We start from the raw sequence: 20759 nt of genomic DNA, 5'->3' as shown, positions 1-20759 counted from the left end.
ACGGTAAATTATTCTCCTGGGAATAGAGCCGCCAAATGATCAAATCAAAACATTGATAATGTGTGACGTCATAATTACTGCTTTCAGATTGCGTGTTTTGAAAGTTTGATGTGTGTACTCCGTCTTCATGGAATTTCTTAATGGCATGAAAACAGAATATGCTATGTCTTTAAGAACAAATTTCTAAAAGGCTTTTGTTGTTCTGTAAATATTTCTTTTTGGATTAAGAAATTCCATCTTTTATTGTTCTAATGATTATATATAATATTTATTTATAAGATGCTTTGTTGTCTTTTTAATCTTTGTGTAAACCTGCATATTTTTTCCATACTTTCCAACTAAATCCAACCACGGCTTTTTCATTCCTGTATTTTTGCATACAATTCAAGATGGCGGATGGAAAGGCGAAAAGGTCTATAGCCAAGGGCTGATTTATCCAAATAACCAAGGACTGATTTTTATCTGGTTATCATTCTCGTTAAATACAAATACAACAAGTAATACTTTAATGGACCTACCTATTTATAAAACGAATAATTAGAATTTAATGGAAGTAACAGCCCTCGAATTTCAGGTCGGCATTCGGCAGTGCCGACCTAAAAGCCGACCAAAGAGTGCGTATGGTCGGCAGTTCATTGCCGACCATATTCATTGATTCTCTCGGCAGCCGACCATAAGTTATCTTTTAGGTCAGCAAAGCCGACCTTAACAGCAAAAAGTATTAAAAGAGAAAGTCTCTAATAAGAACCATATCGCACTAAAATAAAAAAACAAACATTGCCGTAGCCTTTAAACAACTTTGCCGACCTAAAATATAGCTCAGATCGGCATTGCCGACCTAAAAACAAGCTTAGGTCGGCAAAATTTTGCCGGCCTTCGGCCAGATTTGGACGGCACTTACGTGCCGACTTACTTTTACTTGAATTTCGAGGGCTGGAAGTAATGTATAATTTTAAATTTCGATTTATATATCTATTGGAACGGAGAAAGCAATTAAGAAACGCATCGATGTTTAACGGTGAAAGAAAAATAATATCGACACTTTAATCAATCATTCAGAGAAAATTAAAACTGAGAAAATCTCAAAAAACCGCTTTTTTCGGGACATTTCCGGTTCTAGCGGCCGGAAAAAATTTTTTTTCGAAAATTGGGCTCTGTCACATTTTGGGCATTGCCATTTTACATCATTGTGCAAAAAATCATGAAAATCTGTCGAGTATAAGTTGAAAAAATGAGGAAAACCGTTTTATGCCGGTTTTCGGCTGTTCCGGCGATTTTTAAGGAGTTCCGGATTCAAAGGATGATTTTTTTGGAAATCAAACGATGCTAAATTTTGGGCATCATCATAAAGAACATTTTTCTGTAAAGAAACAATTAAATAAGTTGAAAAAATGTGACGGAAATGTGAAAAAACGACGATTTCCGGCACATTTCCGGTTCTACAGACCGGAAAAAATTTTTTTTCGGCAAACGGTTTTCGACACCTTTTCGGCAGTACTAATGTGCATCTATGTGCAAAAAATCGCAAAAAACTAATGATAAAATCTCGAGAAAATCTCAAAAAACCGCTTTTTTCGGGACATTTCCGGTTCTACCGGCCGGAAAAAATTTTTTTTCGAAAATCGGGCTCCGTCACATTCGAGGGTTTATAGTAATGCACCTTTGTGCAAAAAATCAGAAAAATTGAATGAGCCAATCTCGAGAAAAGTTGGTAACTAACTAACTAACTAACTAACTAACGAACACGGGTTAATTTATAGGACCTCCACCCCACCGGGGTAGGTCCAAAAATTCAAAGCCGTAATATATTGTTGTTGTTTTTTTGTTTTGTGTGTTTCACTTTTCAAAAACAAAAAAATAATTTTGACTTGAAAGCTCATAACTTTGAAATAGTGCAAGTCAAATTCTAGAAAAGTAGGGCAGCATTTGCTTGAGACAAAAAGCGCACTTTTTCTACTGCTTTATCATGAAAAAGGCTATTATCTCAAACTTATATGTTGTGCATTTAAAAAATTTCCAAGGTGAGAGCGAAAATGTATGAATTTCCACAGCAATTGAATTAAAAAAGACAAAAAAAAGACAAAAAAAGAGTGGAATTTCTGACACATTTTGCGAAAGTACATGGATTTTCATCGGAATTTCCGACCACCACTGGAAAGAATATATATTTTTAAGGCTAGATAAAATCAAGAAATGCACGTCGTCTGATAGGGGGAACAAAAATTTTTTGGAATGGCATGGCCCATTTTATTACAGTTCTGTCAATTGCTCTAACTTGGGACTATCTGACACAACATGGGACGGCAATTCGGAGGACCCTGCCGACGCACCGGACTTAACGAACACCGGACACGCGAAAATCCGGTGTAAAAGAGAATTTTTTTTACCACCGGACAATTTCTACACCGGACTTAAGGAAGTCGGATGTCCGGTGTTGGAGAAGGATATTTTTTCCCACCGGATAATCAAAACACCGGACATGAACAGTCCGGTGCGTCCGGTGTTTCTTAATTTTTTGTTTCATAGATGTCCGGCGTTCAAAATTCCCTGTATGCAACACCGGACTGACACCGGACTTATTGCGTCCGGTGTAGCGAAAGGATACTTTTTGCCACCGGACAAATACACCGGACAGTCCGGTGCGTCGGCAGGGTCCTCAATTCGGCCACCATTTCACCGAACCTCCAAAGTCATTTGATTTGACTTAATGAACGGGGTATTAAAAAATAAACAAAAACAAATTTGTTGTCAAAGAGATTTAACAGTAAATGAAAATACAGACCAGATATCAACCAGTCCCATGTTTCGACCAATCATCCCAAGTTAGAGCACAGAGCAGTTGACGGTACATAATATATAAAATATGAACGTGTGGTGCTGTCTGCCTAGCTTGGTGGGTTGTATTCTGAATGGCTTATTTATACATGTAGCAAAATCAAGGAGAAAAATATTTTAGGTCTAAAGGCTATTAAATTTACCTCACTCTCATGAAAGCAACCGCAAAGAAGACTAAAAATGACAGTAGAAATAAAACAAAAATAACAAAAAATTCAAAAAAAATTCTTACCAAGATTTTCTGGTAAAAGTACCTGGGCTGTTATTTTCCTGGAGTGAACATCTAAAACTTCGATTCCTGATTCTCTAGAAAAACTTATCAGACAGTTCAACGAAGGTGAATACTGAAAAGCAGAGGGTAAATTTGAAAATTCTGGCTTACTAGAATGCGCTCCTGGCACATCGGCCATATTCCCTCCGATGATTTGACTTATGGAAAATATGTCGCTAAATATGCTGACAAGGCATAATTTTGCTCGGGCGATGATTTGGCGGTACTCGGGATAAGGCCTAATTTAGGGCCGGGAAGCGGTAAAAACGATAAAAAGTATTCGGGAAACGGTATTTTGAAAGAGCCACGGTGACGGTAAAACACCTGATTTTTCGTGCGGGATGAGGTAATTCTTATAAAAAACAACGGTATTTCGGTAAAAGTCATACGTAGACGGTACATAAAATTTTCGGACTATAAAAAAAGCTTGTCACAGGAGTCAGCAAAAAGGTAAAAAAAACTCCCAAAAAAATAAGGATCTTACACCAGGAATGGGTTTATTTTGAGGCTTTTTAATACAGGGAGGAGAACGTTGGGTTTGTAAAGTTGAGCTAGAATGTCTGTCTGTCACCTCGAAACTTTGGGGCAGGCTGGAGTCTTCAAAAATGATCGAATTCGGCTGAAATTTTGCACGCTTGTTCTTGTTCATTGGATGAATCCCTTGGGTGTTTTTTTTCAATGATTTATCATAGCCCGAGGGGCTAGATTGCAGTTTTAACCTTTATCCAGCAAAAAAAATTAGGTTTGGTAGAGCAATCAAGATGAACTCGAAACTCCTTTCGTGAAACTGTGCTATTTTTTGAACATTTTTTAACATTTTCAAAAGCGTGCTTTACTTTAAAATGACATAACTCAATGAATAATGATTCGAATTGAAAAAAGGACCCACCAAAGTTTTAGTACCACATTAATATAAAAAAGTCTTTCTATTCTAAACATTTCCACCTTGACATAATCAAACGTCCGGACCTTTTTCTGGGACAACCGGTACATTTTTTTCTTTAGAAAGGTAGTTTATCTCTGTAAATATTTATGCAATCGAAACAAAATACGAAAATAATGATCTACCTCATCATACACATTCTATTCCATTTGGCCGAATTTTTGACTTCTAGTTTTTAGAATTTTATGGGAAAAACAGCGGGACCGGTATTTTCGTAATTTTTGGACGGGATAACGGTATTTTTCAAAAAAATGGCCGGGATGGCGGTAATTCAAAACCTCGTAAGCCCCCCACCTACCGCAAGAGCTCTGACGAAAGTTTGTGCCTCTCTACCTGCACATCCGTTGGTGAGGCCCCCCCAGCGGACCCAAATTTCACGCATTCACGCAAAAATTTTTCGCAATTCACGCATTCACGCAAGTTTTTCTCAAAATTCACGCAAACTCAATTTTTTGGGAAATCGGGGAAATTTTCGGAAAAAATCGGGGAAAATGTCAAAAATAGAGGTCTTGCACATTTCGCTAAGTTACGTAATTTACGTAATTTCCGCCATTATGGAGTAAAACGTTCGATTTGCATAAAAAAGTATGACAATATCGTACAGCCGTACTCGAGATATTATTCGACCGGATCTGGTCATGCACTTGAGAAAAACTTAATTCAGTAGTGATTTTTTGTTGTAGACCTAACACCGTGTTTGGTAGCGTCATAAGAAGCCTCCAAATAAAAGAAAGCGTTACGTAATTTTTCAACTTTAATCACATGCCGTCACGCAAAATATTTGATTCTTCTAACTTGTCACGATCGTTTGGAAAAGGTGAAGCTTCTGCAGTTAAAGTATCGCGATAATAAGTGAAAAGATATGCGCCGCAGGCGAATTTTTGTACAAAAAATAGCTTAAACATTATCAAAAATAGGTCAAACAAACTCGAGTATGACACCATGATGCTTACTCTGTCGCTCGCGTTCGGCTAAAAATGCTCTCTTTAACACCATTGAAAAAGAATGTAGTCTAAATTCGTTAGACTCTAACTTAGAGGCAAGGTACGTTCGCTTGATAGCTTGTAAAATGAGGTAAAAGAATGAACATTTGTTGCGAGCGAAGCGATCAAAAAAATTTAAAAAGAAAGGTTTTAATCAGGGCTCGCGAATTAATTTCCTAACGTGGAGGGGCCGAAAACATAGCGACTAAGGAGGCGCAACCATGTTTTGCGCCGACAGGAGAAAATTTCTATTTTAACCCTCTGATGTGCTTAAATACGACTCCATTTCAGACTAATTTTGCCAAGAAATCAGGTTAACGAAAGTCTACATCATGGGTAAAAATTTCTTTGAAATAAGTTTCTTTTTATTTGCAAAAACGTGGTGAAGTCATGGCCGCCTCCTGCCCCCAGTGGCTCTGGCCCTGGCTGGCCCTGGCCCTGGCCCTGGATCACTCATCATGCATAACCATGGTTTTATCTTAAACAAACACTTTCAAGGGGGCAAATTAGAGTTATTTAAGATTCGAGGGCCAATACATGTTTGGCCCGAGCAAAAAAATCTGGAAATTTAAGGTGTCTAGATTGCTAGAAAGCGCATCTAAATCATGAATCGTTTTATAAAATAGAGAATTTGAAAGTTGCTGATTTTTTGTGCACCTTCACCTGGCATCCCTTGAATTTGGGATAGGTGCGCACCTTGGGGTTTTCTACAAACTGTGAAAAGGAAAAATTCACGCGTTCACGCAAAAAACAGGGCAGATTCACGCATTCACACAATAGAAATATGGATTTTCACGTTCACGCAAGTTTTTTCAATTCACGCATTCACGCAATTTTTTTTCGATTTTCACGCATTCACGCAACCAAAAAAGCCCATTCACGCATTCACGCAAACCGCTGGGGGGGCCCCGTTGGTGGTAAAAATCAAAGGAGTAAATGAGCCTGCTTCAACCACGAATGATCCTTTGATTGTACTGACGTTTTTTTTCCTTCTCGTTCATTTCAAATGTGAGAGGCTCGTCTTAGAGTACCTCTGGGCGTATGGGTTAAAAACCCTAACGTCAAAAAATGCCCGTTGGTCTCTAGTCCAGAACCCTCTAGTACAAATGTCTGCTCTCGCACCATCTGAAATATTTTACGTGTTGTCTCAATGACTTTCTTTAGAGGACTGTGGTAAACAAAATCAACAAAAGCACTAAATAGGCCTCGATTAGTCTCGATGACCTAAAACAATATAATACAATAAAAATATCACACTCCCACGCACGAGGGGAGGTCACGTTTGTCGATGAATTTGATTTTCACTTCTTGATTGTTCTTGTCATCACTTACTCGTGAGTGATGATACTCAAACGGAAATAGTTTATTGATAGGTCTTCGGAGAATACCGTTACCGTATTTGTTTACAACGACGAGTTCGGCTCCGCGAACTTTACCATCTCTTCCTCGTAACAATTTACTCACTCTACCTTTCCTCCAATCATTACGTTTAACATTTTCCTCATTGATTAAAACGATATCATTCTCGTTGATCATTTCGCTTGAGTTCTTTCGTGCAAGTTTCTTGTGTGTTTCTCTCAACTCGAGTAAGAATTCTGTTTTCCAACGTTTCCAAAAGTGTTCAATTGCTTGCTTCGTGTTTTCTGACAACTCAAAACTGTCACTGTTGTCGTTTGTTGTATTTGTGTTACGTCCGAGACGTTTACCGTATAATAAATGATTCGGGGTGAGAGGTTCTTCTGTCAATTCGTCATAGATGAAGGTTAAAGGACGGTTGTTGATTGTTCGTTCAATTTCAATCAATAACGAAAGGAATTCATCGTACTTCAGCGTTTTGTTGTTCAAAGCTTTATTCAAACACGTTTTCACGGATTTCACAAGTCTCTCTGTAAACCCATTAAACCAAGGTGCTTTCTCGAGGCTAAACTTCCATCGAATTTGACAATTTGTAACAAAGTTTTGTACGTTTTCTGCAGTGAACGTTGAACCTTTGTCTGAAAAGATTTCTTCTGGGATTCCTCTGCGATTCATAAATCTCCTTAATACTTCAATGCACGACTCTCCACTGTAGTCTGTAGCAATGTCTAAATATACAGCCCGACTGGCTTGACATGTGATCAATGAAATCCATACCTTGAACTTTTCATTCGTTTTGTCGAATACATTATACACCAAATATGACCGCAATAATCGATTCCAATGTTCTGGAAAGCGGCACCAACTTGTAGTCTAGACTTTGGTAAATCGTAAGATTCTGGATAACGATAAGCTTTACCACCATGTTTCTTGCAAATCGTACATTTGTAGATAAAATGACGGACGCGTTGACGCAATCTTGGAATTTGAAATTGGGATCGTAGTTCGTTCAAAGTTTCACGTTGGCCATTATGCATTACCTTGTCGTGGGCTTGCTTGATCAACAAATCAACAAGTGGACTGTTCGTAGGTAACCATATTGGATGCTTTACGTCAAAGGGAATTGGAGCATTGTTCAATCTTCCCTTCCATCTGTACACTTCCCCTCCAAGGAAAAGATTTTTCTTCATTTCGTCTGGAATACCTCTTTGGGCATCCAATAACCATTTCTTCTTGGCTGATAGCAAATCATCAGCATTCAAAATATTCTGTTTGTTTATTTGTTTCTTATTTATTTGTTTGTTGTTTTTATTTTTCCAACAACGTATGTTCTCCACAAATTTGAAGACATACCCAGTAACACGTAACAATTGTTCAAAAGACCGAAATCTTTGAACGTCAATAATTTCACCAAGGTTGGACTGAGCTTCAGGTATAGTTATCCACTCAGTCCCATCACTAATATTGAATGAAAGGGTATCCTTCTCCTCAGGTATATTTAGAAGATTAGGACCCTTGTTGACACCATCACTAAAAGGTTTGAGGTTTGTTCCCGTCTTCTCAGGTATAGTTAGAGGACCAGGGACCTCAGAAAATTTGTCACCGACTTTCAAACGAGGCCACTGAGATTCAGGCATAATTAGAAACTCAGGACCATAAAACCATAATTTACAACCATCTAGACGTGCTGGCTTAGACCCCCGGGACGCAATGTCCGAAGGATTTTGCTTTGTAGCAACTAATTTCAGTTCAATCGAGAGAGATTCAAAATTTCGTCTAATCTCATCAGAAATATTCTTAATATATCTGTCTTGTTTTCTCGAAGTTTCAATGTTCTTGACCCAACAGTAAGCAACACTACTGTCAGTCCATACAGTAAATTTTTCAAATTCAAAGTTCATTTCTAAGTGTCTCTTAACAACATTCATGAGACGTGATACAATAAGTATAGCTACCAACTCCATTCTGGGTGTCGTCAACTTCTGGTCATCAGGTTCGGTTTTTGATTTCGTCTTGATTGGATTCACGTGTGACTTTGATGTGACGAGGCTTGTCTTGATATCACCATCCTTTGATACGATTCGTGTGTAGATACAGCAACCATGTGCGTCGTCAGAAGCATCTGAGAAGCCATGTAACTGAATTTCCTTGACATTTTGTTTAACACTCGAATAAGCTCTTTCGACTCTGATCTCTTGTGTATACTCAAAGTCTTTCACCAAATTTTGCCATTCACAAAGCAGATCACCGTCGATGGGCGTGTCCCAATCAATTTTACTTAGACACAATTTCTGAAAATACAATTTCAACGTTAACACGATAGGGTTAATCAGTCCTAACGGATCATAAATGGACGCCAATGCTCTCAACACATTGCGTTTCGTCGGTTTCAAACTCGATAAGCTTTTGAGTTGGAAACAAAGTTCGTCAGATTCTTTGTCCCATGTAACACCAAGGACTTTCGTTTTACCCATCACAGTAGGGTTTTCGGTTTCTCCGTATTTCGATTGGAGTTTGGATTCAAGTTCCTTCGAGTTGGATTGGAATTTTCTCAGGTTAAACGATGCTTTCGATAAATGCTCTTTCGTTTTCTCGACAAACTCTTCACGGCTAGTTCGAAACGCAGGTCACAGGTCACAGGTCAACAGGTCACAGGTCACAGGTCACAGGTCACAGGTTGACTCTAATCAATGTCATTGCAGAGGAAAATGTTTGGAAAACACAAAGAATTATCAAAAACATAATTCTCAAGCAATTTCATCCATATAAAACCATTTCAAACATCAAAATTTAACCATGTGCTTTTATCGATCTTTCGCAGTTTGCGCCGTGTATAACGCAGACCAGAAAATTTAAAACCATATTATACGTATAACAGGTATATTACATATTGTAATGTTTGTAATGTTATATAATAAAACTCATCGCTCTAAAACTACCTTCTCAGAGAACTCACGAGCTTCTGATTGGTGTAATTTTATATCCAGCCATATTGTTATCATCACATTCGGTATGCTAAATATTTTTGGTGTTTTTCTCTTGTAAGACATGATATTTTGTGATTCTGTCAACATTTTTGTCAAAAATTGTCATTAAGTCATTAAAATAACAATTGAATGATTAATTAGTTTCATCCTTCTAAAACCACTCTCTTAGGGACCTCACAAGCTTCTGATTGGTGCCGTTTTATATCCATTCACACCATCCACATCACATTTTGTATAATAAATATTTTTCGTGCTTTTGTCTTGTTAGGCATCATATTTTATGATTTTGTCATTATTTTTGTAAGTAAGTGTCACTAGGTTGTTATTTTATTCAATTGTCATTTTATGATATCTAAATAACATGTATTACTTTTTTGTAATTTAATGCGTTATGTATTGATGTTATGTTATGTATATGTTATGATCTTATTATCTTTTTTCCGGTCAGCACTTTGTTGACCTGTGACCTGTGACCTGTTGACCTGTGACCTGTGACCTGCGTTTCGAACTAGCCGAACTCTTCAGCTTCAGCAACAGTTCGTTTGCTTGTTGTCAAATCATCCACATGTAGCGATTTGATAAGGTTGTTCTCGAACTCTGCGTCGTTTGCTGTTCTGATATGATGTTGTAGGGTGGCATTCAAAACGAAGGGCGATGCGTTTATCCCAAACAAAACTCTGCACATCCGGTACTCAACAATTTCGTTTGCTTCAAAGTTTTTAAAATCAATTTTGTCTGAATTTTTGAACCATAAAAATCTAGTAAGGTCTCTCTGTTCGTTGTTTAGTTTAATGTGTAGAAAAGCCTTTTCAATATCACCGACAATGGCGACTTTGTCTGTTCGAAAACGTAACAAAATTTCAAAGAGATCTGTATTCAATGGAGGACCCGCCTCTAAACATTCATTTAAAGAAAATAACTCATTGTTATTTGCCTTTGCACTCGCGTCATAAACAATGCGTACCTTTGTTGTTGATTTTTCTGGTTTGATAACAGCGTGGTGCGGAATGTAATGTGTTTTTCCAACCTCTTGATCATTTGGCGCTTTTTCGATAACACCTTTTGTTAACTGTTCATTGAAAATCTTTTGATAATCTTTCAATAATTGTTGATTGTTTTCGAAGCTTCTTGATAAACATTGAAGTCTTTTTCTACACAGTTCATAATTATCTCCTAGCAACCAATTCTCCTCTTTGACTGGATATGTTGCTTCATACATTTTCTCTTTCTCGTTAAATTTTAATGAGTTCTCACACTCCTTCACAAATTCACGTTTTTCGGTATCAAAGTTTTCACATTTTATTCCAAGACTCTCCAAGTCCCAGAACTTATCAACGGTTTCAGATAATCGATCATTTTCACTAATGACGGCTTTCAAAACATGTGAGAAAAAAATTCCGGACGAAATCTTTTCTTTTAAATCAGCAGGACCACTCAAAACGTATCCCAACGACGAACTCAAAGCAATGGGCTGGCCAGACTTGCCAGTAACAGCACCTTCAGTGTGTATAAAATCCCAATAAAAGTTAGAGCCAATCAAAATATCAATATCGATGGCTTTTTCATGATTTGGATCTGCCAGTTTTAAACCTTTCAAATGTTCAAAAAGTTTTTGACATTCGACTGTGTTCTGTCTCGAAACGGGTTGACTGATTTCGGATACGTAGGCTTGCACAGGAACCTGTCCTTTCGAAGTTTTCACGTTAAATTCGACCAAGGGTAAGGTTTTGACGGTTTTGTTGTTTCCGAACGATTGGATACAAAGTTTCTTTTTTCCAATTTGCTTTAGATTCAGCTTTCGACTCAATGTGGGTGTAACATAACTCAACTGACTACCAGGGTCAAAGAAAATTCTACTTTCGGACGAACGATTTTTCTCGACATTTTCGATTTTGGCTTTGGCTGTTTGTAGCAAAACGGTACACGAACTGCTTGCTAAATTCGACTGAGTATCTTCTGGCGTATCTTCCTCTTTCTTGAAGGTTTTACAAATACTGCTATGATGATTTTTTCGACAATGATAACAACTGCGCATCGATCTACAACTTTTACTATCATGTCCTATTTTCAAGCACTTGAAACATCGTTTCTGTTTGATGAGAAAATCCTTTCGACTTTCTGGTTTCGATTTTGAACTTCATCCAAAATCTTGTAGTCATGGTTTTGCGCGCTGGATGGAATCTAGATTGGTCAGCACAGCGTCGATATATGATTTCGACCTGCGCTTTTCACGGTAGAATGTGTTAGTAGAATGGTTAAAAGACCCCCAGGCGTGGGGCGTGATAGGTACTTTTTTCTAGCGTGATAACGTGATTTGGAAATTTTTATTCGTGATTGCGTGATCAGAAGTCAAAACGTGATCATGATTTAATTTTGAACGATTTTTGAGCTGTGTGATGCGTGATTTGGACTTTTTCAAAGGGATGCGTGACAATCCATTTTTTTGCTATGTTTTACCTGGTCGCGATTAGAGTTACTGCTGGGCAGCCTCGTTAAATCCGTGTCAGGAGGGGCAATATAATCTTCAAATTTTAGCCTTAGCATTAGGGTAGGCTAGGCCACAAGTTTCAATCTCGTACCCACGGAAAACCTTGTACCTTTAAATCAAATCAGCAATCACTAATTATATGCAAAGTTTTATCTGTATTTTTTATTAATTCCTTGTTATTTATTCACTAACCTCATTCCCTTTGCATTATCAGCTGCTAGTCGTTTCCATATCCTGATCGCGCTAGATAAGTCAATCAGTAACGTAAATAAAGCCTGGAAACACATGGGACAAGGTTGCTTATCCCCGTCTTTTTTTCAGAATTACTTTAGGCGTACACTACAAACTTTCGCGAGCAGAAACTTTTGCGAGGACGAAAAATCGCGAAATTTACGACATTTAATTTCGCGAATTTAACGGAAAAATATTTTATAACGGATAAGTGCTTCTTAGATTGGCTTGAAACATTTGTCCTTTGACTTATTATAGTCTTTTAGCAGGCTAAAAAATGCCATAAAAGTTACATTTTATTCAAAGTTTGAAGTTTTATAGATTTTCTATTATTTGAAGAATTTTTCGTGAGCATAAACTTTCGCGATTGCCCTTCCTATAATTTCTAAAGACGAAAGTTTCTGCTCGTGAAATTTTGTGCGCCTAAAGTATACACTCCCTTCTCACAGACCCGGTAGGATTTTTTCAGCCAGTGGGGATAGAATTAACGGACTGAAACTCGATAGGGGTTAATATTCCCAAAACAACAAATTATCATAGAATAAGTGAAACTTCCCTTTGGCGGGGGTCAAGTAACCATATTCCTATGAATCATTCAGAAACTCAACATCTAGTCTCCAGTTTAAATCACTTGCAACTTTCAAAAACATTGAGTTTTGAGGTAGGACCAAAATCGATATCAACCGATTTGAAACCGAAATTTACGGATTTTACGCTAATTCAATGTAGAAATGTTCCGAAAATTTAGTCCGTACTTTTTAGAAAAATTGCAACAACTTCACCAGAATCCTGTAGCGATGAAAGTAAAAGTATAAAGGTAAGAAAGTGGTGTACACATGAAGATGTTTTTTCAATTTTTTTTTAAATTCTGTACTTGACAATATAGGTTTGTCTTATGAAAATATAAGAGGGACTTAGCAAATGGCGCTTTTTTCTTTACCAGCAGCCCAAGTTAACAATCAGAGATCTATACAGGAATATGATTTATATAAGCAACCACAGACTTACATTTGGCTAACCCTAGCTTGATATTTTCCATCAACTTTTCCCGAATTCGATCTTTATTCTGATGTGATGTTTTAAAATCCAAGTGAAAAAATTAAAAAAATTAACTTTAATTAAATTTCTTCTGTGCAAAGCCTGACAGTATATCTAGTAAAGACGCTATTAAAAGCAAAAATAATCTTTTCTTTAAGTTTAAAGGTGGGATTTAAGGGGTAGGTCACTTTTTTCATGGCTGGGGATATTTCAATTATTTTGTTTTTGAAGTCAAAAAATTCAGTGGGGATGAATATCTGATGAATAAAATAGCACAATATTTTGCAGTGAGGATTGGTTTATTTTACTATTCTCTGTCGGGGCAAAAATTAGAGAATGATTTTCCACCGGCACGATATTTTTGTCAATTTTTCCAGTAGGTCTGTGAGAAGAGGGTGTAATTATATACGAGGTTGACTTAATTTTAAAACCCAAACAAACACTGTTCCGTGTAATGACCTTTTTCCCTCGTCGAAAAAAAAGAGAGGTCTTAATATAACAAAAACTATATGAGGGATGAGCGCAGCCAAGTTAAAAACATTAAAGGTTTTTTCAGATTCTATAACATCACTCGATTTCTTAGGAAAATGGACGGAAATACTCAAAAAATGCCAAAATAAGAACATGTTAAGAACATTTCAGGCTCAGAACTCAAAAAGTTAAGAACATCCGAAGGCTTGAAAATTTTTTGGATGTTCTTATAAAAAAACGTACATTTCATTTGAGGATTAAGTGAGTAATTAAGTGAGACCGTAGGAGGAAAATAATTTCCTGGAGATCCACTCAAAAATGTCCAGATGGCGGTATAAACACTTTTGAAAACTTGTTTAGGCTTTATTGGATTGAGACAGAAATGGCTGTGATTATTTAGAAAATATTCTTTTAAAAATCACGAAAGGAATTTAAAGTTTAATCTAAAGTACAAATCTTTTTTTATAAGAACCATAGATTTATTGAACAAAGCCTTGACAGTTCTTAACTTTTCTCAGCAGAAAAAAGGGCACGTTTAAAATTTTGGTTTCATCTTTATATCTTTTAACATCTAATTCTAGGAAATCCACCTAACGATCAGTTTGTTTGGAGAAAAAAAAATACTCAACCGCTTGCTAAAGCTAAGCTAAGAATCAAGTCTCATTTTCCTATGAAAAATGGCTCCTGTGGTTGTATTATAATGATAATTTGACTTTTTGATAATTTTTTGTCTGAGTTAGCTTAGAAAATGCTGGTTATTTCTTTTACGAGGTCATCTTCTACTTTGGAGAGTGGATATTTTTTTCAAGTGGAAAGGTTTAGAATAGTAATCTTTAAGATGAAAGTGCTAATTTTCATGCTGATTATTTTAAACCATTGCGAATCTGTACAAGGCAAATGGTATGAAGCCATAAAGAATCCAAATGTAACATCAGAAAATGAATTACCGCCAAAACCTCTCTCAGCTAGATCACCAACAGAATGTGCTTTAAAATGTCGAATCAAATGTATGGAAAACTATTTTGTGGGGAACGAAAAGCAATGTTATTGTTGAATCGAACTGAAATGCCAAATATTGATGGTGGTGTTTCATACCAAGAAATTTTGAAAGCACAATACGATGAAGATAAGGTGATATATATACATAGGCCAATTTTGTATTCAGTATGCTTCGTAATCAAGAATTATTCAGCTAGTCTATAAAGTGTCCCGTTATGAAAATATTTTGAAAGAAATGGGTGGTCCCCTGTGATATGAAAGTAGCGGAAAAAAGTAAGGTTATAGTCTTTGCTCTCTATTATACAAAAATATATTTTTCCTATAAATTATTATAATAAGCTCGCAAAAATTTGATGTGCATAGAAAGTATTTTATATCAATTTCACAGAGTTGCTATGAATGTATTTCTTGCAAAACCTTCAAAAATTGCAAAGACGTTCAAGAGAGATGTCCAAAATGTGCAGACCATTCCGATTTCTACTTGCTGGAGTTCAATGGTAATTCCCATCAAGGTTTCTGTGAAATGAAATCGGACGGGGGTAAGTACATACAATGGTAATGAGTGTGTGTCCCCCTGGCCCGTGGGAGAGGCGATAGGTGAAACGCTGAGTTTAAAAAAATGGACCCTACTTGTGACTCGTGTTTTTGAAAATTTTGCCAAAATGTTGCGAAAAAAGTGACCCTGAATGGGATTTTCTCAAAATTTTCCACTTTTTTTCGGCACATTCCCGTTCTTCTTTTTGCCTAAGTACCCCCCCCCCCCCCCCCGGGCTTTCAGAAAATAGCAAAATGTTGATCGTAAGAGTACCTTAAAGGAAGAAATTTTGGCGGGAATTTAATTTGGCGGATGGCCGAAAAAGTTTTTTTAGAGGGAATTTAATTTGGCGGATGGACGAAAAAACTAAATTTTGCAAGAATTTAATTTGGCGTTTGCTGAAAAATTTATCCTTAAAATGGCGTAAAAACAGCAAAAAAATGCAAAAACACCTTAAACGAGATCATATTTAAAAAAAGTTTAATTTGGCGGATGGCGGAAAAAAGAAATTTTGGCGGGAACTTAATTTGGCGAATTCTGGCCAAATCCACCAAATCCGCCAAATTTTCTTTCCGCCAGAATTTCTTCCTTTAAGGTAGCATATGTGTAATAATGAACGATGTTGCCCAAGATCGAAAATTATGAAATTGTTTATCCTTTTCTACTTCTCGTAACTTCAAATGGGAAAACTAATGGTATCAACAACGTTCTGAAGGATTTTGATCATTAAATTATTCTAAAGGTAGAATATTTTTTTCTAAATTTCTCCGAAACCTAATCATCTCCCATGGAGAAAGACGTAATTTCTGAAAATACATTAAGTCTAAAAATTTCTAAAATTGAAAATATTTTTCTCTTTTGCATGTTGGTAATTTTAAATCATATAGCATTTCTGGCGGTTTTCTCAAAGAGTTAATTCTCAATCTAATTTGTGCATTGTTTTAGAAACAACGCCTGTATACGATAAAGAGGTGCAAACAGGGTTCCCAGCAGATCTACGTACATGTCTATGGCGACCTAGGAGTATCATTGTAAAAATAAGAAAAATTGATACGAAAATTTGTAAATGAATTTGCAATTTACTAATGATAATAATGGGCCAGCGTACATCTTCATTACTTTAAACTATTTAAAATTCAGGAGGATGGTTAGTTGTTGGAAACATAACAGTTGATGATGAAAACTCATTTCAATCGCTTTACAATGACCATATTCGTTCCCCGGCAACCATCAAACAGCTGCATAAGGCCTCATCCGGAAACCTTTTGCTCGCACCGGAACTATTACGGAACCTTCTTAGTGTTGGCAGATACCGTGAGATACGGGCACGTTGTTTCAAATCATGGCATCAAAGAACTCTGGATATAGTCATCTATGGGGAGGACGCAATCAACAAGTTTGCCGCCAAAACATCCATGAATGAAGGATTGATGTGCCCCCATGTTCGGTTTCTTCAGGATGATAATTCATGGATGCAATCTTTGAATTGTAATGATTACAAAATGTACAACCGACCAAATTATTGGGATCATTTCATTTTTGTCGCCTCGGAATCACATGTCCATGTACATAATTCCGAAATGGAATGTGATGATAATGATACCGACCAAGGCTTCACAAAAGAAGGGTATTGGCTTTTCTATGTACGTTGAAAAATTGAAATAACTCGTCTACCATTAACGGCACTTTGGAAATAAGAACCAAATTAATTTTAACTGCATCTGTTTTTCATATCTCCTAGGAGACATAGGGAAGAGTATCAACACACACACAAATACTTAGCAACCGAGGGGTATTGGTTTTTCTATGTATGTCGAGAAGTAAAGTAACTCGTCTACAATAAACTGCACTCAAAACTTTAACTTCTTAAAATTTTAAAATTTTAAATGATGTGTTTATCCATAGAATTTATAAAGTTTATCAGAGATCCTGTAAAACTATCCACAAATTCTCACAAAAAGTTGTTGGTTCTTAATGGCACTTTGAAAAGTAACATCCATTTTTTGAGTTCAACAGCCCCTGGATGTTTGGCTTAAAACACCCCTGTCTCAGGGCCCCAGTAGAACTTTTTCCCTCAGTGGGGATGAAAATTTCTATCAAAATGCCAATGGGGATAGAAAATCTATTGTTTCCAGCTCGAAAATTCCAGTGGGGATGGTTTTGGAGTGTAATTTTTTACATTCAGTTTTCAATGGGGATAAAATCATAGAGCAATTTCGCAGTGGGGTTGAAATTGTAGGATATTTTTTCCGCCGGGGACGATTTTTTGGGCGTTTTTTCCACCGGGGTGGGGGTGGGGGGGGGTCCACCGGGTCTGTGACACAGGGGTGTCTTAAAAAATAAAGACCCCCCTGGATATCCTGGATAACCAAATGGATAAGAGGGTTGAGGGTATCTGTGCATTTTGTCGGGTACCCTGTGGATATTCTCTCTCTCTTAAAAAAAGCCTACCCCTTTGATATCCAGATAGCATTGAACCCCCTGGGTGTCCAATACCCTCGACAGGGGGACACTAACTTTTTCTGGAAAAACCCATTGAGCATTATATAGGTTATGGCCAAAAATTTGGTTCTCTCAACCTTCTTATTATATTCTTCTACTTACATAAAGATTATGAAATGCATTAGAAAATTCTATGTCTAAAATGAATAATTTTTATCAAAAATATATTATCATAGATGTACAATTAATTATTCTGGGCTGTTGAGATTGTCATTTAGTGTTCAATCTACTGAAAGTGAATTCACAAACAAACTTAAACTTTTGAATCACAAAAACGATCCCATTCCTTTTCTAATAAAACAAGAACATTTAAGAATAATTTGAAGCTCAAAATCTCCCCAAAAAAAGCGCAGCCGATCCTAAACAAAAATTTAATGGTTGTTATAAGAAAATAGTAAATACCTATCTGTTGTTTAAAGAAGACCTTTTTACGTAAATTTTGAAATATTAAACTCAAATATCTCATTGAAGGGACATAACAGTACTTGCGAAATTTGTAAACAAACTGTATGCAGCGGATACAAAATCAAAATAAATGTCACATGTCAAAATAAAAAATCAAACCAAATATGGCTAATTTTGATTGTTCAATTGTTTTACAAGTTTGTTTTGGACATGTGATTTTAATTGTTCTCTTTAATGACACGTGGTTCGCGCAATGTTTACATTTTACTACTTTTATGTCCCTTTAATGAGGGTCAATTTCATCGTAAAGTCTCTATAATCACTAGCATGCCTCAAAAGCCCAAGTGGCTGCCAGTGACGTGAGATTGTATCATCCTCATCGTTATACAGTATATGGCCCCCAAAATGGAGACGGCCCCCAAAACGGGGGTTTTCATTAAAATGAAGATTCTGACTTGTAGATTAATCAGAATTAAACGATTTTTGTTTATTTTGGAAGAATGATGGTTATACTTAAAAATGAGCATGTTTTTGCTGGTTTGAGACAAATTCAAAATAACATATTTGCGTCTAAAGGAAATATTTTAACACCAAAATTAGATAAAAATTGCATATAACTCACTCTAGCTCCTTGGATATTGAAAATAAGTTATAAAAACGGGGTATAGGAAACTTTCTACACCTAATGCCGTTCAGAAAATGCAAATACATCTATGACTTTAGGGGCTGGGTAAAAAAGATATAGCATCTTGAAGGTCAACCAATATTTTGGAGCCCTAGAATCAGCATTGACAAAACCGAAAATTCTAAATATGAGAAAAAGCAAAAAAAAACTTGGAATTCTATTCCTATCACCCTGAGTTAATAGTTTATAACAAAAAATTAACATTATATATAAAATTTTTCGCTGAATCAGCAAAATCGGCAAATTCTGTCATTTTTTTTCAAAATATAGGAGAAAAATATTTTTAAAAGCTTAATATTTTCAGTTTCAGTTAAGCTTTTTTTCTAAAATTTTCACCAGCTTATTCCATACATGAATGGAATTATTTTCAAAAGAGATTTGTTTTCAAAAACTTGATTAAAACGTTGTTAAATCAAAATTGTCATTTTGAAAATTTCTAAATTTTCAGTTTGGACTTTGCAATATCAAAAATCTTGAAATATTTTATAAAAATCATAAATTTTACATCCATCGGGTCTTAAATTTAAGGGAAAACACAAATATGTTCATAGTTTTTCCCCCTATTACCAGTGGGCTTAATAATTTGATTTTAACTACACCTCCGTTTTGGGGGCCCCAAACCTGCATTTTGACAACCAAGTGTATAATGTAAAAATTTTATCAAATAGATTTATGCCCAAAACCCTCCAAATCATATTTCAAAACTATGGTCAAAATTTTGTATTCATATCTTAAAGATATCTCGAGAAATCGCTAAAATTTCAAACCTCCGTTTTGGGGGCCATTAGAAAAAAGCTACCTATCTTTAAGCGATTGAAAAATATTGTTGAAATTGAAAATTTTGAAAAAGAACTTCCAGGAAATAAAGTAGAGATGTTAAAGGTTTTCATGCAGCAAAGATTTTTGTAAAATCTCTTTTCCTCTAGATTTGAGAGAAATTTCAAATTTGATCGCCGTTTTGGGGGCCACATACTGTATAGAATGTTTAAATTTCTAAAAGTCATTGAAAATAGCACATCACTAAACAAACGTCATTATTATTACTTTTAACATTTGACCGAAATTCAATCCCACAAACCTTTTCATCTTGATTCGTAATGCGTGCAAGTTATTATATTTGTATTGTCAATAAATCTAATTGACTTTCAATAGCAATTAATGCAAAGGATGGTGGGATTAAAACTCGGAAAAACAGTAATTTTGATGTCTATTTTTAGAATCACTGCGGCATGCTATTGATCATTAGTCTTTAATTTAGTTAAATTGGTCTTAATCATTTTTTATATCACCAGCAATATCGAACAATTGTAAAATTTGGTAAAACCTACTGCAGATGTGTTAAACTCTTGATTCAAAATGTATTATCTCGAAGATAAACTCCAGATGACCCTTCTAGTAGTTTATTTTCAACATCAGTGAAATTAAGTTCTCGTGCGATTTTCAATTTGGAACGCACATCTCGTAATCTGGTCAGTAGTTTCTTCATATTGTTCGGAGATTGGTTCGCCCGGTCTGATCTGAATCTAAAGAAAAAGAAAAGATATGAAATCTTCAGCCATATGATTTTGAGTGAAATGTTTAAGCTCTTCCAAGCAAGATAGATAGTATCTAGCACGTTTTTTGTTTTCACTAGGCACTACAATCAAGGTCATGATATTTGGGGAAAAAAGGGAAATTCCCCAGGAAGTTTTAAACTCTGAGTTTTAATACTGGACTTAACACTTAGGACCTTAGGATCTAAAGATCCAAAAGTTCAAAAATAGTCCAATAAGGCTCAGAATAGGCCCATATGTGTTTGCGTGAAAGCCATGCGGGTCACGGGTTTCGGATGGGAAATAATTGGCTTCTTTACCCATCAAAGAGCTTCATCTCTAGTAATTGTTACTGACTTACCTTAAGGGAAGAAATTTTGGCGGAAAAAAACTTTGGCGAATTTGGCGAATTGTCTGGAAATTTCGCCAAATTCGCCAAAATTTCTTTTCGCCAAATTTAAATTTATAGGTCATTCGCCAAAATAAATTCTCGCCAAA

At 36.1% G+C, this 20759-nt stretch overlaps 6 protein-coding genes across 6 annotated transcripts in view; 1 reads left to right on the top strand and 5 right to left on the bottom strand.

Moving 5' to 3' along the window:
- LOC136817080 (uncharacterized) overlaps window positions 1-3275 on the bottom strand; it is a 47656-nt gene extending 44381 nt beyond the window's left edge. Inside the window, exon 1 of the mRNA XM_067073424.1 lies at window positions 3068-3275. Coding sequence (XP_066929525.1) covers window positions 3068-3245 — 178 coding nt within the window. The 5' untranslated portion in view covers window positions 3246-3275. The remainder of the gene's footprint in view (window positions 1-3067) is intronic.
- Window positions 3276-6283: 3008 nt separating this feature from the next.
- Window positions 6284-7063, bottom strand: LOC136816103 (uncharacterized). Its single transcript, XM_067072543.1, has one exon. It carries the CDS (start codon window positions 7061-7063, stop codon window positions 6284-6286), a length of 780 nt encoding a protein of 259 aa, XP_066928644.1.
- Window positions 7064-7149: 86 nt separating this feature from the next.
- On the bottom strand, window positions 7150-8862 carry LOC136816095 (uncharacterized). The gene has a single exon (XM_067072532.1). It carries the CDS (start codon window positions 8860-8862, stop codon window positions 7150-7152), a length of 1713 nt encoding a protein of 570 aa, XP_066928633.1.
- A 1021-nt stretch (window positions 8863-9883) lies between these two features.
- On the bottom strand, window positions 9884-11410 carry LOC136816084 (uncharacterized). The gene has a single exon (XM_067072520.1). It carries the CDS (start codon window positions 11408-11410, stop codon window positions 9884-9886), a length of 1527 nt encoding a protein of 508 aa, XP_066928621.1.
- A 3010-nt stretch (window positions 11411-14420) lies between these two features.
- LOC136816370 (uncharacterized) lies at window positions 14421-17005 on the top strand. The gene is made up of 3 exons (XM_067072700.1): window positions 14421-14734; window positions 14991-15141; window positions 16278-17005. Exons 1-3 carry the CDS (start codon window positions 14585-14587, stop codon window positions 16787-16789), a joined length of 813 nt encoding a protein of 270 aa, XP_066928801.1. The 5' UTR covers window positions 14421-14584; the 3' UTR covers window positions 16790-17005.
- Window positions 17006-19054: 2049 nt separating this feature from the next.
- LOC136817068 (spatacsin-like) overlaps window positions 19055-20759 on the bottom strand; it is a 31903-nt gene continuing 30198 nt past the window's right edge. The window contains exon 22 of the mRNA XM_067073414.1: window positions 19055-20252. Within this exon, the coding sequence (XP_066929515.1) occupies window positions 20081-20252 (172 nt within the window). The 3' untranslated portion in view covers window positions 19055-20080. The remainder of the gene's footprint in view (window positions 20253-20759) is intronic.

The sequence above is a fragment of the Clytia hemisphaerica genome, unplaced genomic scaffold, assembly GCF_902728285.1.
Source record: "Clytia hemisphaerica strain Z4C2 unplaced genomic scaffold, Clytia hemisphaerica genome assembly, whole genome shotgun sequence".
NCBI lineage: Eukaryota > Metazoa > Cnidaria > Hydrozoa > Leptothecata > Clytiidae > Clytia > Clytia hemisphaerica.
Note: the sequence above shows the minus strand (reverse complement) of the source record. Positions and strands in the feature narration are given on the sequence as shown.